Raw genomic sequence first — 19,038 nt, forward strand, 5'->3', positions numbered from 1 at the left:
ACTCGAGCTTATGAGTTTTTTACTCGAACCGAACCAAACTCGAATTTACAAGTTTTTTTACTTGCATTGAGATTGAGCTCAAAGTTCTAACTCGAACCGAGCTCAAACCTTGTGCTACCTTGGCAAGTCGAGCTCGAACCTTGACTGGCTTGACTCGAATCCACCCCTAATCAAGCTTGGTTTAAATGATGTTATTCTATAATGGTAAATGGGCATATATAGATATTACGGGTTAAAGTATATTTGAAGCAAAAGCATAAATAATAAACTTTTAATGCCAAAAGCTTAAAATCAAAATTAAAAGTCAAGCATCATTTTGGTGTCTTATAAGCTAAAAGGAAAAACCTTAACAAAACATCCTCTTATATGTGTGCTCAAGAAATTAGTGCATATTTGTGCTGTGCCCTTGTCTCAGCCTTGCTGCACCAAAAGGATATTAATTATTAAAAGTTTTAAGACAAGCACAGCCCAGCCTCATCTGCTTCCGGTGGCTGCAAAAATCAGGCTGGACTTGTTGCATTTTGGGCTGGGATATTCAAATCGACCTAGACATAAAATATACAGTTTAAAGGCTTGCTGGGGGTGAGGAGGGAATCCCCAAAGTCATAATCCCCCAACCCTGGTGTACGTGTTATTCCATCTCAAGTCTCCCTTACAGTCAGTTTACACCTTATCAACTAGCCATTTGGCAATTAATAATCACTAGTATAATAGTATGTCTAACAATTCCCAAACCCCGACCCTGAATTCATTCCAACTATAAATATGTATATATAGATTACATACATACATGGATTTAATGATGATGGTAATATCTCCACAAATGTCCCACATGCACATCTCACGGCGTGCATTGGGAACATCTCCCAAACCTAAAGCAGATGTGAATTCAACTTTACATATCACATGTTTGTTATTTGCTAACTTTGATTTTCTTTTGTTGTTTTGCTTTACATATGTTTTAAAACAATATATAATACTACATACCTAACATTGCTCAGTTTCTTTTTTTTTTTTCCTTTAACCTCATTCAATATGAATCCTCACCAATATTTTCTCGTTCATCCACAAACTTCAAGCTATAGTTGATACATTTATTAGTTGATGATTTTAAAGGGGATCTTTGTCAATATGTATAATTTTATGTTTTCAAATAAAAACGGTTTTTACAGAGTTCGGCTTCAGTCACGGCAAAGTCCGTTCGAGCAGTCTTTATTGTCTTGTATTGAGAATATCTCCATACTTATGTGCTTTATTTTATGGGGAGATATTCTCAATGCAAGGTTGAGAAAGGTTGTTAGAACGATGTGGGCACAGGCTTGCCCTGATGGAAGCCGATCTGGTCTTTACATCACATCAGCAAAATCATATTGTTTTTTTTTTATTTGGTACCAAAAGTCTTATTACTTTTGCTAACATGGAAATTATTTTTATTTTGAAAAATAGAACCATGCATATTTGCCTACACCCCCTAAGTAAGAACGAATAGATAGTTCAATTCATTGGCGTGGAATTAAGGTTTTAGTCATTATTCCTTACAAATTTGTCACAATTCACTTCAGATCCTTACCCATGAAACGTTAATACTGTATATTCATATGAATGGGAGATATTTCCGATGCATAATTCTGTTTTTGGATTTTGAGAGGGAGAAAGTTGGTCAATAGGATTTTGTTTCTCATTGACAAAGAATCACATGTTCATTTTTCATATTAATGTGGGGACCAAGAAGCGTTTATTTTCCTGGATTAAGTGATACCTATCTCTTATGTGGGTAAATAATTTTTTCACTTAAGCGGAAAGTTGTTAAGATTTAAATGGAAGAAAAATGCTCCTTTTAATAATTGATTTTTATAACTAAAATGATCATTATCTTATTTACCTGAAAAATAAAAGAACATGGGTAAATACACTTATTTAGTTAAGTGTTTTATAGGAAAAACTTACCCATGTAATTGCATTTACCTGGATAAATAACTTGCTGAATAGGGCCTTAGTGTGAAGTGAGTAGCAATATGGGAATAGTTTGTGCGCAAGAGATCCAAGCTCCGAACATTTCTTTTGTTCCAGGCATGGTTTTTAAAAATGAACCGGCAGGGATCCGGTTACTGGTTTGAAGGATCCGACCGTTCGACCAGAACGGCCGGCCCGTTCTGACAAAAAAAATAAAAAATTTAAAAAATTGGAAAACAGTCAAAACCGTTTGAACGGTTCGAACAGTTAACCAGCCAGTTCAGCAATTTGCTGACCAAAATCAACAGTTTTGGATGAAAATGGAACTAGTCAGGTTACCGGTTCCTGATTTTTCCGGTCCAACCATCCGATCCGGTCCGGTTTTGTAAACAGTAGTTCCGGGTCATTCGATTACTATTCTTGTAATGGCAATTTGACTTTGATTTGTAAGTGGAACCAACCAATTGAGAGGTGAAGATCCATAGAAACATAGCGAAATATGTCAAGAATGGATCTCCCCAAAAATAGATATTCTCATCCTATAAATTCATGTTGAAAATCAACAACAAGCAACCCAGACCAGAGATTACGAGAAGTAATTTGTGTAGTAGATTTCGGTCCCTGTCCCTGGTTCCGCTTCTGAAGTTTTGACGCTTTCGCTTGTTTCCATCTCTGCCTGTAGACGACCGACTAGAGCGAGCAAGCGAAAGGAAGAGATCGATAGAAGGTGGTGTTTCTTCTGTAATAAAATAAAGTTTATTAAAAAAGGAAGGAGCATAGAGTTCGAATCTCTATACTGAAACGAGAATGGCACTGCGCATCCCCGCTATGTTGCTTATTGTAAGCTGGATGGGTGTTCTGCATTTGGGCGAAGCGCTTTGGTTGAATGTTCCTCCTTCAAAAGCAAAGTGTCTTTCAGAAGAAATCAAGGGCAATGTCAACGTCTTGGGCAAATACAATGTCATCTCTAACGACCCAGATCACAGCAACACCATTGATGCTAAGGTATAATTTCTACCCTAAATTCGACAGTACATTTTTATTTTTAAGGGAATATTTATGGTGTTTAACCAATAAATACCACATCATTGATTACCACCTTTATAATAACTATTGTTTGGTAACAAGTTTTCAGATATCATGTTTTCCATAGGAAAAACTATGATGCAAAAAGATAACATATGGAAAGAGTTTTGATCAATCAAAACCCATCTATGAATTTTGATAAATAACACCTTATTTGTTATTCGTTTATGATTTCAATTTATTGGTCAGTTATCATATATTTTCCATATCATAGTCGAACCCCTTTTCGATATTATCATTGAAATTGTATCTATAATTGGATATTGATTGATGATGGATCCTTTCATCCATTTCTGCAACTGAGTTGATAAGCCCACTTTGATATATAGGTGATATCTCCACGTGGGAATGTGGTTTATAATGTCAAAAATGTCACACATGGCCAGTTTTCATTCACAACCACAGAGCCGGGGAATTACTTGACTTGTTTTTGGATGGATGGCTATAATCGAGATGTAGAAACAACTGTTAATCTTGATTGGAGAAAGGGACTTGCTGCAAGGGACTGGGGTTATGTTGCAAAAATTGAAAACCTCGAGGTTTGCACATTAAAATGTGTTTTCTATATTAATTTCTTTTTGCCTAAAATATATAGTCCTATCTTATACTTTGGGGGTGGTGACATTTAGTACTAAGCAAATAAGCAAGCATTCATTTGAAACAAAAGAGCTACCTTTTATATTTAGATTCTAACATTCTTCTCCTAATATTAGCATTTTGTTGGTTTTAAACTTTTTAAGAGACCATTTTGCATCCCCTTTATTGCATCTCTAAAACCCACGAGAAGGGATTTTTATTTACGTTTTTTTTTTTTTTCCATGCATTTGTTTAAAAGAGATGAAAGAGAGTTAAATGAGAGTAGTCTCTGGCATAATGTTCAAAACTTTGTAAAGTTTCAACCCTCTCAACTCTTTTTGTATTTTCTTTTTCTTTTTTTTAATATATTTTTATTTTATCTTAAAAAAGTTCAAAACTTGGGTTTTAGAGATCCAATAAAGGAGAATGTAAAATGGTTTCACAGAAGTCCATAATTGGTTAAAATCTTAAAGACCCAGGTAGTAGTTTGTTGCAAATGAATGCTTGGGGGACTTAGTGTTACTACCACCAAAGTACAGGGAACTTCTTTGTATTTTACTTTATTTTTTGGGTTTCCTGCATATATATACATATATACTTCCTTTTGTCATATTGTCATATAGGGTGTTGAGCTTGAGCTGAGAAAACATGAGGAACTAGTGGAGACCATTAAAGAAACTATGCTTGTTCTTAGAAACAGGTAATGTTCTATTGTGATTCCATTTAATGGTCTAAATATATTAACCATTATTGGTTACAGAGGTAGAATAACATTTAATTTATTATTGGTGGCACATAAATAGGGGTATGGAAATGAGGATATTAAATGAAACAACCAATTCCAGAATATCAATGTTCAGTATCATGTCGTTGGGGATCTGCATATTGGTTTCAGCTTTGCAGTTATGGCATTTGAAGCGCTACTTCCGAAAGAAGCTTGTTAGACTTGACAAATCGACTAATCTCCTGATGCAGAACCTACAACCATTTCAAGGAATTTGAAGTTAGAACCAAATTATACATCTCTTTTGCACCAATGCCTTGTTTTTTTAATTTTCTAACCTAGGGCAAAGTTTTGGGTAGACAGAATTTCCGGCCTTGCTGAAAGAGGGAGATTGGCGTATCCAAAAGTAGCCAACTCAATGCAACTGTGTGTGGTTCGAATATCTGCTACATGTACAGAAGCTTGACACCCACAAAAACATGTATAGATTTATTTTGTTTGTTCCATTTCTGATTCGTTTGTTTTTTGTATTGTTACTTTTCGCCAAAGCATTCACTGATATGTAAGAGTTCATCACACAAATTTAGAATTTGAGTTTGTGAAATGCACTACCTTTTGGATATATATATATATATTTTTTTTTTCTAATATTTACGCAAAAATAGTACGTGGACTGTTTGGAACATATCCAGCCAAACCCTTCAACCTTTAGGACCATAACATTCCACCACACTTTCACATTTAACATCTCATTGACTCTCACTCTATTCCAAATTGCCTCTTTTATAAAGCTCTCGACTATTCTAATATATTGTTCTCTATCACCTTCTCTTCTTTTTCTTCATATATATATAGAGAGAGTTTTATTTGTTTCTTAAAAAAAGGTAAAATACAAACCTCCCTTAGGATCTATAATTTGGTTCCCAATTAAGGTATGAAAAACTTATAATATTCCTTAATGATTACATTTTCGCATATTTGTTTTATGAGAAACAATAGAAAGAGAAAGGGAAATATTGAGAAGTAAGGTATCAGAAAGGAAACTAATTAAGTTTGTAGTTATTTCCATTGAGCTAGAATATTTAAACAAACGCTATATAAAGAAACAAAGTATATGAATGAAGACTTGGATAGTTGTCATCAATCTTATTGAATCTCTCCAAAGATGATATCTACAACCAAGAGCTAAAAGAAGAAAGGAGCATTCAAGTCTAAGTGATTGATATTGTATCATATTTAGGATTTAATGTAAATCACAAGCATGAGATGCATACGATAAGCTTGAGCTTGACTAATCATGATAAAACCAAAAACTTAATGGCTAGTGTCTAATTCTTAAGTATTCTTGAACTTAAAAAGTAATTAATCTTAGTTAAAAACCTAAGACTCTGTTTGGAAAGAGTACAAGTGCAAATATGTACAGCGTAAATACATACAAAATATAAGATTTTGCACTCTACATATTTGTATTTGTACTCCTTCCAAACTTAGCCTAAAGAAATAACTTCTTGACCATTGGAATAAAAATATTCAAGTTCCTAAGGTTGTGAATAGTGAGTAGTCAACTACAGGAAATGACGATGAATCAACTAGTCATGATAGTCGAAGGCAGTGTTTGTGAGAATATTGTTCATGAATTGACTATAGAAAATGATGAATTGACTATGCTTGACAGTGGAGATTTGGTATGGCCAGTTAATTGACTACAAAAAAAGATTCCTTCCTAGGGTTGCTAGTCAACCACTACCTTGAAGCAGTCAACAATTTGTGGAAAATTTTGATCATTGTAAGGCATAACGAATATTTCAACTTGTGGTATGCCTTCTACTCATTAGGAACTTGATTTGAGCATTAGCAAGAATAGATTGAATCCTTTCCAATGACTTTTTAGGCCCTGTTTGGCAATGTTTCCACATGTTCCTGTTCTTTTGGAAATTCATGTTCCATAACAAGAAATTTATTTCTTACTCTTCAGGAGTAATAGATACATTTGGCAAATTGTTCTTTAAGAATGAATTTTTGTTCTATAGAAATAGAAACTTAACATTAGTTTTGCAAATCCACCCACACTAAGCCTAAAATTAACAATAAAAAACACATATCATTGTCATATTGATGTTTTCATATAACCATTGATGGGATTAGAGAAGAAACCACATCCATTTGGCATAACATATAACTATCGATGGGATTAGAGAAGAAACCACACCCATTCGACATAACGTATAACAAATGCAAACAAAATAATATAAGAAAAACGATTTCAGATCGCATCGGTTAGAGAATGTTTAAAACTCATCTTTGCGGTAAGAGCAAAAAAGATTCCAGATGAATCTGGCCAGAGAAAAGGTGAATTTAAAATAGAGCATACGATACAAAACTAGGTACAATGACAAGACAAAACACCTATTGATGTGTTCCTAGGCGGAAATATTGTCCTTGCTTTTTACCGTTCGCTTGTCGTCCATGATGGCTGTCTTGTGTCCTCACACTTCAAATTAGGCACTAAATCTCATATTGCTATTTTTTTTACCAAATTAGTAGTTAGGGCATATACTGCGAGTATGGAAAGGGTAAGCACACAATTAGCCAACACCTCACACACACCTTGGTAAAGTATTATCAGCTTGCTAATTAGGGCAAGTAATGTCCTCAATCTTCAAACTTCCCCTTAATCACATCTTGGTAAATTTTTATAAAGTTGGTACTTGGCATTCAAGTCCAATGTGAGAGGGTAAACAGTGCAATTGACATCGTTGTGCAGATCATCTTCAATTCATTAGAAAATAACATTAAAATACCATACTCACTTTGTCAATGTTTCTTTGGTCGAGGCTGCACATTTGATTCACTTTAGACTAATTTGAAGAGGATGAAATCATCATCATTATAAGCAAGGATTGCATCCAGCGTAACTTATATTTGGGTTGAATTATAGAGTGAGGGTAACAAAAGATGTTACTTCTAAAGAGTTTATATTAGGTCTAGTATGAGAAGAGTGCTAGTGGGTTGAGTCTTTGATCAATGTGAGCATTCAAAACATGGGGGCTCACCATGGCTATAAATCAAGGAGCCATCACCCATCTATCACAAGAACATGGGAGTGATGGGCCCATTACATTTGGAACTTAGAAAAGCTTAACTTAAATGCCATTATTGACTTGTCTAGTTACATTTAAGGGAAAGAGAGGAAAAGGCGTTTGGTATCCCTCCTCCTTCAACATGTAGTACCTTTCTCCAAAGAATCCATCAAAGAAAAGAATGGAAATCCTTGCCAATTTCAATCCCCTTCTTGTTCATAACCTTCACACTAGGGAGGAATTAAATCTCTTGAATGTTTTAGTCCACTAACCCCTTTAAAGAACTCCATCAAAGAAAACGGAAGCTGAGATCTCCTCCCCTTCTTTATTTGAGAACCTTCCTATAATTATACTCCTTTTGGAAATCCAAGAGCCAAAGCAAGAGATGATATTGTGAGGTCTCCTTCCAACAGTCTTTTTATTTAACTCTTAGCTTCCTACTAGCAAGTGTAGTGAACTCAACCATTCAATAGCCTAGCCACTCCAATGGAAAGTATCAATTTGAGAATTTTTGCAAATTTGGTTTGAGAAGCCTAAAGCGAAGGTTAATGCTAGAAGAGAGACAATGCAACAACAATGAAAATAGAGAAAAATACAACACTAATTATAGAATACAAATAAAAAAGTCTATCACATAGAAGAAGAAAATATTAAAATATAACTATTCTATGTATTTTTTTATTTGTAATGCAACATGAACTATCAATCTGAAATTATTTTTTGGACACTAATGATGGATCACAAGTCAGAAAAGAGATTCCTACCATCAACACTCAATCTAAAGGCAATGCAAAACTCACATTTTTCTATGCCTTGACCGACCTCTCCTTTTTCTGGCTTCTAGTCCTTAGCCAAATTAGGTAAGTGAACTTAAATAGAGAAGGGAACTCTAAGGTTATTCATAATTAACAAAGGGTTGATGAGGAGAGTTAGTCTAGGGTTTTTAGAATTGAGTGTTTAAACAAGATTTTAATCGAGAGGTGTCATAGGGGTTTTTAGATTTGAGGAGTGTGCTTGAGAATTCCGAGAATGGTTTCTAGGACATGGCTAGATTTAAGGAGGGTTTTAGGAGGGAGATCTAATGGCTGAAGTCAAAGCCTAAGGTGTAGTACTAGTCCAATAAGTGAAGAAATGGAGTTTCTTATAATGGAATCATTGCGCCCTTTAAGTATAGGAGTGTTTTTTGTAAGGGTTTAATCTATAATATATATAGATTATATTATATAAACAAACTAACCTTTACCCATCCAAACTACCCCCAATGGTTGCTTTTCTCGCTTATGACTTTCCTTATAATTTTAATGTGACTAATAAAAGAGTCTAATGTCCAATAAGTTTTTGTATGTAGGCAAATTAATTCCTCTCTCATTTTCCCTTTAATTTTTGTTTGTTTGTTTACTCTCTTCGATTAGAGGAAATGCTTGCATTAGATGGACGTGGAGCACTGAAATTTGGATCATCTAGGGTTGATTCCACATCGCATTCCAACACTTTCTTTTGCCATTTTTTTACCAACATTGAAGTTTGGATCGTCAAATACTTCTAGGGAGATATAAACCCTTGGCCTCCACTTTCTTTGCAACCGCACTACTGGACCCAATTTTTTCAGCGTCAGATTCACGCCCATAGCTCTGACTCTGAATTGTACAAGTAGTGTGGCATATAGAACTTATCCTGCTAGACCCAATCACGCACTCACATTTCTTGATGTTGCAGAAGAAACAACTGATGAGTGTTGTATCATGGTTAGTTACATTTGTTCAACAAATTTTTATCAGCTAAGAATTTCCTTAATGACTTTGTGACGTCCAATGTCCAAAATTCTAGCAACCAAACTCAGGTCAGTTCTACCAAGAGTCATCTCTCCGTATTAAAACACCTTCATGTTAGGTCATCAGATATTTGACAACGGAATAATGCATGCCCAGAAAATAGTTTCATTGAATAGAGAGAAGAGGCAAGCTATTTCTTATGAAGAGGACTTATCATTCCATCCTCCAAGCGGTTGTATAGAGATTGGAATTTCACTCCCTTCAGAGCCGTCGACGTACGGTGGGAAGAAACGCCCAGAAGGTCGGTGCACAGGAGAGACTTGCGTCTAGGTATAGATCTCCAAAAATAAGAAGAAAATGTGGATACCGAAGACAACGGAAATAATACAAGATTTTAAGTTGACGGTGGCTCTTACCGGTGACAAACCACGGTGGCAGTTCTCTACAGACAAAACCAAACACATATGAAAAAATGGGTTCTCTTCACATTAGGGTGAAAAGCATTTCTTCTTCATGGTCCGTGATGCATAGGATCATCTTACTCGAACCACCACATTGGCATCCACGTTGATGCCACATGATCAAGAGGTTTCCGGAAACGCCATGCCGTTGGGGGAAACAAGAAATTGTTGCTACCCCAACGGCTTTGGGCACACAAATCAATGTTTGACAATTTTTACCATTATTTAATAAACGGGCAAACCAATCAGTGGTTCTACCATCAATAAACGACCATGCCTAACTGGTGCAGACATGGCAGCTTTTTATTGATAAACGCCATGGAACAAAACACACCCTAATTAGTCTTATACTTAAGATATTAAATCTTATTTTCTCTTATTTTTACGTTGTTTTTCACTAATAAATGTTATTAATTAGATCAATATCAATATTTTAAATATTATAAATCTATATATTTTAAAATTGATTCAAAAACAAACCATTCTTTATCCAAGTGGTGGTTAAGCAATTCAATCATCCGAATCAAATTGATCAATCTACAAAGTCATAGTTAGGTAATAAAATTTTTAAAATATAATAAATATGAAAAATTACAAAAAGATGTAGAAAAATTAGACACATTTATGTAATCAAATTAAAAAATAAGTATAATAAACGATAATTATTTTTATTGATAATGAAAATAAAATACATAATTTAAAATTTTCCAAAAATGAAACTTTAATGTCAAAAATAAACAATAAAATATAAAAATACAGAAAATAAAAAAAAAAGACGTGCATTTTGCAAAAAAGAAAAAAACATTCAGACACATGTATTATATCATATTAAACAAAAAGTAAGTGTAAAATATTAGAATTAGCTTTACACACAAAAATAAAAATAAAAAACTATAGTAAAAATTGAATACATCTATAATTCTATATTTACACTACTATTAAAAATATGAATAAGATTGTAGAATTTTCCTTTGACTGAAATAATCAATTTTGAATTTAGTACTTATTTAATTGTGATGTTTAAATTGTAAATTTAACTACTACTTTTCACCACATTCAATTCAATCTATTTAAATCTTACATTTTTTTTATAAATGAACAAAAAAGATATACACCAAAAAATAAAGCATTATAAATTGAAAAATCTAGCCAAGTAGTAGGGATGAAAATTGGATCGAATCATTATCCGATCAATCCTTCTTGAATTCGGATCACTCCCTATCGAATTCAATATACACACACACACACATTATTTACTTATTTATATTGCATTTTTGTAAATTTGTTATATTATTTATTTTTTATAAAAATGTATATATATGATGAAAATAGTTGAAAAGATACTTGTATTTTTTGTTTTTTTTATTTAAATTGTTATATTTTCATTTTCTTTTAATATTTTATTATTTTTAAATTAATATGGAACTGATCAGATCCAAATACTTGACTTCCTCATCATATTCGTATTTAAATCCTTGTTTTTGAGATGCAATCAGATCTGTTGTTAATAATATTAGATCAGATTCAGATATACTCTAATTTGAATCCAATCCAATTTGTTTGTATCCCTACCAGGCTGATAGGTTTGTTAATGATACTTGAAACTTCACAACTTAATCTTATTATTATACATTTGGATGAGGTGTTTATGTTATCAGATTTGGATTTTGCAATTTACAACTAATTAATAATAAAAAATATAAAATATAAAAGCAAAAAAATACATAAAAGTTTATAGAAAATTTTGGATATATTATTACTATCATTGTCATCATCTAGAATTGTCATGTACAAAACACGTGTATGTTTACTAGTTGTCTCAAAAGTGTCAAGATCAAAGTGGATTTAGGTGATGTGGATTTTGACAATTGAGATCATCTGCATTAGTCTTAGAATAATGGAGGTATAAATATGAGAGTTTTGGGCTGGAATTTGGTGGGTAGGTATTTTGCGATGTCCAAAAGCTATTGATGATGTCTGATGAAGATGAAGTTGGGTCAAAGGGGTAGATCTGGGACATGAAGGTTTGATCGATAAGGAGTACTAAAATGGAGTCAAGATTTTTTGACAAGTTAAATGGTCGAGATTAGGAGTCAAATTCAATTGATATAGGAGTCAAATTCAATTGATAGGTGTTTAAAGTGTTTGGGATTTGATGGATAAGATGGATTTTCAATTGAATGGTGAAATGGGAGATATGATAGCCCCCAAGTGTTCTTAGCTAAATTGGATCAGCTAATTAATTAAGGCTCTCAGAATCATAGTTGATTTAAGGGTTAAATTAGTGATTGTCCTGCCTAAATTTTTTTAGGGTAGAAGAGACTAGATTTAAGAGATTTGTGGCAGAGTCTAATTATGTTGGTGACATGTAGATGGAAGGTTTTAGGGTGGAGAAGTATTACAGCACTAGATATGCTAAAATCGAATCTATGATGGATAGATAAAATATTGAAGCCTAGAGGTGAGATTTGGTATGGTTAGGTCTTTGGTTCGGGTTTAGATGGTTGTGTGTCATTACATGACAGGAATGTTGATAAGTGACGCTTATTAGAACCACTGGATTGAAATCTTGTAAGTTTGGGTAGCTGAATTGGAGTTTGTATTCTCATGGGTTTTAGATGTTCTAAGAAGGTCAAAATGGTCTAATTTGATGTTTAATGTGTGCTTGGTGGAATTTAGGGGAATTTGGGTGTTCTAGAGCATTCCTAATCTTGGTAAGGGAACGGAAGAAGCCAATCAAATTGTGTTCATCATTGAAAAATACCCGTACAAATTGCATTCAGATCTTCTCTTTAAATTTCATAGATATATGGATGAGGTATTTTTCTAGATAAGAGGAGGGAATTTTGTTCTTTAACCTATTCCATCAAACTTAACAATAGAATGTTCTGTTAGGGTATATTTAAATAATTTCTCACATGACATGTTTTAGTATTTGTCAAATACTTCAAAATATTTAAGTAATTCCCCCTAATATTTTGATATATATATATATATGTTGGATCAAAAACTAAATGCATGTATTTAAATTTGCATGAGAGGCAGAAAAACAATGATAGAAAGAGAGTTTTAGAAGGAAATATTAGCTTTAGTGTCATTGGGAATGTGAGATAGTTTAAGAGAAGTTTTAAAAGCTACAGTAATTGAAGATGTGAGATAGTTTAGGGGAAATTCTAGGAAGGGGCACAACTTAGGTACTTACAATGTGAGATGGTAGATATTACATGTGCTAAAAAAGATAAAAAATTGGGAAAATAGACACAAACCTATCCTACTATTTAAGAAATTAGGTAAAGTATTCCGAACATTTCTGAGCATGTGATGCCATGTGACACTTTTATTTTCTAAAATGTCTAAACTACCTTTTTATGGTCCAAAATACCCTTTGGCCTTTGGTGACATCATTCTTTTTAAAGAGGAAAGACTTCAACCATTGCCAAAACCCTTGCTCCATTCAACGGGGATGACAGCTTTAGATTGGAGTTTTCTGACAATGGAGAGGAGAAGCCCGTAGAAGAGCTCGGAGACACTATAGATCTGAGAATCTATGGTGATTGAAGAGAGAAACCAGTGGTAGAAGTGGATAAATCTGGCGACTATTGAAGTCTTCTTACACGGATCTCGCACAAATCTATTCGTAGCCATTAGGGTTTTAGGAGACAACATGATAACCTCTTTGTCTATATCAGAAATCTCAAGTGTACTTTAAGTCATTTCATAAATAGTAGGGTAGGTTTGTGTCAATTTACTAAACCATAAAGGTAGTTTAAGTATTTAACCCAAATATTTATTGGAATAAGGGAGAGAGGATGCCTACTGCATTTTAGTGAGTAGATTATGAAAGTTATAAAATTTTAAATGGTTAAGTCAACTAAATGTTGTCCTTTCATTATAACTTCAGTGAACAGTGTCGTGTCATCACCAAATCAGGATTTATATTGATAAAAGTTTATCTTGATTTATGTGTGCGTCAACCATTGATCAACGGTTAAGCGTTTATTTACTGCTGTATTGATGTGACACCTAATGGCATTTAATGGTCCCTAATTTTCAATAAATAATTTATCAAATACTTTTTGTCGACTTTAAAGATAAATCAATTACAAATATTTATTAATAAACCAAAGCTATAGCAAATACATAAATAAAGAATCTTGACAGGATACTTAAATTAAAATGACTCCTAATTTACATGCCTTAACGTGATAGGAATACTTTGCCTGGCCCAGAGATCTGTTGACAAGAAAATACTTTTCCAACAGGTTATCTGCACATCTTACCATGAGATTAAGACCTATGTTGATCATGGTGAGATGTATGGACACATATCAAGGTTGAAACACGTTAGAAAAGTATTTTGTTGTGAGGATATCCCATCTCCCAAGTTGCCTTTTGAAGGGTGGTATTCCAGTAGTTCCGGACTGGTAAAAAATAGACAGTCTCGTCCTCTAAATTCATGTTGCAAAATAATGAACAATTAACCCAGACGAAAGATCGAGAGATAGAAGATCGATCTGGGTTATTGCTTTCAATCCCTGTCCCCGCTTTGGCATTTTCGACACTTTCGCTTGTTCCATCTCTGTTGACCAACCTGCAGAGTGGGGCAAGTGAGAGCGATTGATCGAGGGATACTAGGTGGTCTTGGTTGGTTGGTTTAAGTTTCTACAGAAAATTAACGACGATGGCATTGCCCATCCCGGTTTTGATTCTTACCGTAAGTTGGATGGGTCTTCTTCTTCTGCCTTCGGGGGAAGCGGTTTTGTTGAATCTTCCTCCTTCAACAAAAAAGTGTGTTTCAGACGAAATCCAAAATAATGTCCTTGTATTAGGCATTTACAACGTCACATCCGAAGGCCATATCCATGGTATTCCCGCCATCAACGCCGATGTAAGAATATTTATACTCCAAATTAAATTCTCTGCAATACATTTTATTTAATATTTTCCGGTGACTTCTATTGGGTTTGGGTATTGGTTGACGATTGGTCCGGCCTTTCTTCAGGTGATAGCTCCAATTGGGAACACCCTTTATAGTGTGAAAAATGTCACAGATGGCCATTTTACATTCACAACTACGCAGGCTGGGAACTACTTGGTTTGCTTTCATCTGGCCGACTATCATCGAGATGTAGGAGCAAGAATCAACCTTGACTGGAGAATTGGAATCGCTGCAAGGGACTGGGACTCTGTTGCTAGAAAAGAAGAAAAAGCCAAGGTTTTTCCACGTTCATATGTGTTTTTCTGTATTAATTTCTGAACCTTGTTCTTAATCTCTTATTGGATAGGATATATATAGACTAATGCGTACATATACATCATCTTGTGTCATATAGGGTGTTGAGCTTACGCTGAGGAAACATGAGGCAATAGTGGAGTCCATTTATGAAACTATGTTCCATCTCAGAAGCAGGTAGTAGATATTCATCCAGATTTAATTATTTGCCATTGTTCACGCAGGCAGAGAATAGCATTTGATTTATTATTGCTTGTTCATTAATAGGGAGCTTGAAATGAGGATAGTAAGTGAGACAACCAATGCTAGAGTAGCATGGTTCAGTGTCATGTCCATGGCAATCTGCATTGTAGTTTCAAGTTTGCAGATATGGTGTGTGAAGCGCTACTTCCGAAGGATGAAGGTTATCTAGACTTGATGAATTGGCTATTTCCCTCATGCAGAAACTACAACCATGTTAAGGAATGAGAAATTAAAACCAAACTAGAGCTCTTTTCACCAACACTTTCTTTTTCATATTTTCTAACCTGTGGAAATGAAGGAAGATAGGTGTCCAAAAGTATCTGTACAGAAAAAGTAGTGTCTATGGTTAGAATCATATCTGTTACATGTACATTTTTTTTTTTTGTAATCAGTTCTAAAAGCTTAACACCCACAAAAAAGAAATGTATACATTTTATTTCATTTTCTGATTCGTTTCTTGCATTTGCTTTTGGATAAATCATCAACCGTGTTTAGGATCCTATCATAAAAGAAAAAAATATTTGAGTTTTAAGAAGCCATATTCACAAGTTAGGATCAATTTACTTGATCGACATTTTATTAGATAATAGTGAAAAATGATAGTTTTGACCCTAATATCCAATTTTGCCCCTTTAAGGTTTGGGTACTTGGGACCAAGGTTCAAAGTATTGATAAGGCATATTGGCCTCTATCGGTGCTTTTTTGTGTTTTTTTTTTTTTTATTATTATGGTTCAGAGGGGTCAGTTTAAAGCCCGACTATTCTCTGAAACATGGTCTGACCCGAAACACCCCTTGTAGGGGTGTATCGGGAATGCCACAATACGATATATATCGGCCGATACAGGTTAATACGTAACAATATTTTGAACCTTGCTTGGGGCGATTGTTTTATGGAGTATTGAACTATTTGATCAACCATTCCCAAAAATGTTCTGGACACAAATGAATGAAAAACTACCCTTATTCACTTTCAACAACCATTAAACCATTTGTTGTAACAACTGCGATATGGTGACAAATCATGACCTTTCTGCTAGTTAAGCCCAAGTAATCTTAATTTAGATTCTTGTAAAAATTTCACATCCTTTTGAAGAGAATTGAATTTATTCTCTATAAGATGCATTTAAATTTTCTTTTCCTTTGTTTCTTTATAGTCTTTCTTTTTTTCATTTTTTTTCTTGTTTGAACATAAACAAATGAAGAGAGAGACCTAACTGAATGTTATTTTTAGGATTGTATACTGCATCCAATACCGTAAGTAAAGATGATGCAAGTTTATTATCTAAACCGAATCCAATTTAGGCCAGGTTTGGTTCACTATTCTAGGCCACATTTTTTTAATTGTTGCTCATTCTAGGAAAGAAAGAATAACATTAGAGTGTTTGATTATAAAATTGTTGCCATGAGCCACATTCTTTTTAGAATGAAAAATCAGCCCCATAGCACAAAAATTAGTAGCTTACAGCATAAAAAATAATCATGCCCCATCTTGCTCATTTTGATTCTTCAAGGAAACTCTACCTACAAAACTGTTGTCATAAATATTTACTTCAAGCACTTTTACGAAAGTACTTTTACAAAAGTACTTTTACAAAAGTATTTCTCCAAAAGTACTTTTATGAAAGCACTTTTATAAAAGTACTTTTACATGAAAGAACTTTTACGAAATCATATTTATAGAAGTAAATTTATGAAAACACTTTTACATTAAATTACTTTTATGAAAGCATTTTTATAAAAACACTTTTATTAAAGCACTTTTATAAAAGTACTTTTATGAAAGCACTTTAATAAAAACACTTTTACGAAAGCATTTTTATAAAAGCACTTTTACAAAAGTACTTTTATGAAAGCACTTTTATGAAAGTACTTTTATAAAAGCACTTTTATGAAAGTATTTTTATAAAACACTTTTATGAAAGTTCTTTTATAAACACTTTTACGAAAGTACATTTATAAAAATACTTTTACAAAAGTATTTTTTATGAAAGTACTTTTATAAAAACACATTTTCATAAGTACTTTTTATAAAAGTATTTTTATAAAAGCACTTTTACAAAACATCTATACCATAGTTTTGAAGATCTAGGCTGGTGGTTTATGAATACTGGCATAGTTTTTTTTTTTTTTTTTTTTGAAGAATGAAAACGAGTAACATAGGACACTTGTTGGTCTAAAAAGAATTCATTTTTAGAAAAAAGTGTTTGATTCCTAGCAATATTTTCTCATTCTGCTCATTTTTATCCATTCTTGTCCATTTTTGAATTTCATCTCGGTTAAGAATGAAAAGAATAAGAATTGAACAAAACATGGCCTTAATTTGTCAGTTTGAAACTCCTCTCCACCTATTTTAGTAACATTTTTGTAGTCCTGGCCCTTCTAGCATGCACTACGAAAAAATTGAAGGTTTTTATTTGATGCAGCTAACTTCTTTTCCTTGCTAACATTACATATACATTATAGTGTGATTAAGGGGTGGGGACAGAGTAGGAAACACGGGTTCCGGTATTGATCAACCAAGGCCAAAAAACTTCTTGGCAGTTGAAAGAAAATGACAAACAAAAAATAGTCGTAGCCATAAAAATAGCTGCTCTCATTTTGCATGAGCATGGATATGTAGAAATAAGGGTAAAAGGTTGATCTGCAACTGCATTCTTCAATACATTAGGCTGTATTTGGAAACGATGCAAATATGTAGAGTGTAAAACAGTTCATATAAATTGTAAAGTTGAGTTAATTTTGCATTGATAAATTTACCTTCTTATCAAACAGACTTTTAGCTGTAATAAATACAAAAACGAATTCCAATAAAACATATGTTTTTTTTTATAAAAAGCCCACTTGAATGCAAATTGACATGAAAACTTGACAAAGTGTAAGGCTACATAGAAGATAACGGAATAGACAAAGAAACTATTCCACGGTTTTGAAAATTTGAAAAATTAACAAGGGTAAAAGAGTCCTTTTGATGATTCAGTTCGAAATAACTTTAATAGGGGTGGTCTTAGTCTTTTAAAAAAGGAGATGAGAGGTTTTAGTATTTAGGTGAATTTGAAGGGAAGTTTAAGTCCTTCACCCTTATAATTAAGCAGTTTCATGTTAATTTACGTTGTTAGTTATGGGTCCACAGTTGTATCACACTAGGTGTTGGTGTTGTTACAGTCCTTATTTTTCTCAAATTTTTGTGTTTAAAGGGTAAAAGAATTAAACATGAGACTTCAAAAATTGACTTAAACATAGCTTGAGGTTTTAAATTGGACATAAGCAGACTGCAACTTTTCTAACCTTCATTTTCTTTCAAATATTTTCAAGAAAAAGAACTAAATAAAACATAATTTCTAAAAACTCAAGTTATTTTTTAAGCATCTGTCTGGCATCGATGACGTTGCTCTAGAAAATGGTGACACATCAGCGCCATGTCGGAAAAAAAGTGTTCCAAGAAATGTTTGATTGCTTGGAACCATTTTTTATAAAAACAGTGCTTCAAAACACACCTTGGAAATCGAGAATGCGTGGTTTGGAGCAACACCGAATTTGACATTTTCTCAGATTGCAACTCGTTGCTGCCAACGAAAACGTAATGTAGCAGTGATGTGGATTTCCTGTAATGGGTACCAATGCTGAAAACAGACATGAAGCATTAGTACCAAAAAGAAAGTGTTGTTGCTCCAGGAAACATCTTACCTGGCAGCAACATTTCCAAACAAAAAAAGAAACATCGTTTTCTCAGAAAATGATTGTTCAAACCTACACATCAGCAGATCTGCAGCATCGATTTCAAACATATACTAAGTCTTTTATCGGAAAGAAAAAAAAAAGGAGAAAGAAGATGCAGCCAACCTGACATAATGAATTTCATCATCGATCATTAGCCACAAGTATCCAATAAACTGTTATTATCTCTCCATG

At 33.5% G+C, this 19,038-nt stretch overlaps 2 protein-coding genes across 2 annotated transcripts; both read left to right on the plus strand.

Annotated features, from left to right (window-relative positions):
- Positions 1-2,522: 2,522 nt before the first annotated feature.
- LOC104608561 (transmembrane emp24 domain-containing protein p24delta3-like) lies at positions 2,523-4,983 on the plus strand. Its single transcript, XM_010274597.2, has 4 exons — positions 2,523-2,958; positions 3,369-3,578; positions 4,239-4,315; positions 4,419-4,983. Exons 1-4 carry the CDS (start codon positions 2,761-2,763, stop codon positions 4,615-4,617), a joined length of 684 nt encoding a protein of 227 aa, XP_010272899.1. The 5' UTR covers positions 2,523-2,760; the 3' UTR covers positions 4,618-4,983.
- A 9,151-nt stretch (positions 4,984-14,134) lies between these two features.
- On the plus strand, positions 14,135-15,569 carry LOC104608562 (transmembrane emp24 domain-containing protein p24delta3-like). Its single transcript, XM_010274598.2, has 4 exons — positions 14,135-14,540; positions 14,655-14,867; positions 14,986-15,062; positions 15,153-15,569. Exons 1-4 carry the CDS (start codon positions 14,334-14,336, stop codon positions 15,295-15,297), a joined length of 642 nt encoding a protein of 213 aa, XP_010272900.1. The 5' UTR covers positions 14,135-14,333; the 3' UTR covers positions 15,298-15,569.
- Positions 15,570-19,038: the final 3,469 nt, after the last annotated feature.

This window comes from Nelumbo nucifera, chromosome 5 (genome assembly GCF_055504915.1).
Source record: "Nelumbo nucifera cultivar China Antique chromosome 5, China Antique-T2T, whole genome shotgun sequence".
In the NCBI taxonomy this organism is placed as follows: domain Eukaryota; kingdom Viridiplantae; phylum Streptophyta; class Magnoliopsida; order Proteales; family Nelumbonaceae; genus Nelumbo; species Nelumbo nucifera.

What these genes read in the sequence shown, in the direction of transcription:
- LOC104608561 (XM_010274597.2), top strand. Translation starts at nt 2,761, where the DNA reads ATGGCACTGCGCATCCCCGCTATGTTGCTTATTGTAAGCTGGATGGGT. An exon ending in CAAAAATTGAAAACCTCGAG is followed by an intron (nt 3,579 to 4,238) that starts GTTTGCACATTA and finishes ATTGTCATATAG; the next exon opens with GGTGTTGAGCTTGAGCTGAG. An exon ending in ATGCTTGTTCTTAGAAACAG is followed by an intron (nt 4,316 to 4,418) that starts GTAATGTTCTAT and finishes GCACATAAATAG; the next exon opens with GGGTATGGAAATGAGGATAT.
- LOC104608562 (XM_010274598.2), top strand. Translation starts at nt 14,334, where the DNA reads ATGGCATTGCCCATCCCGGTTTTGATTCTTACCGTAAGTTGGATGGGT. An exon ending in TTCCCGCCATCAACGCCGAT is followed by an intron (nt 14,541 to 14,654) that starts GTAAGAATATTT and finishes GCCTTTCTTCAG; the next exon opens with GTGATAGCTCCAATTGGGAA. An exon ending in GAAAAGAAGAAAAAGCCAAG is followed by an intron (nt 14,868 to 14,985) that starts GTTTTTCCACGT and finishes TGTGTCATATAG; the next exon opens with GGTGTTGAGCTTACGCTGAG.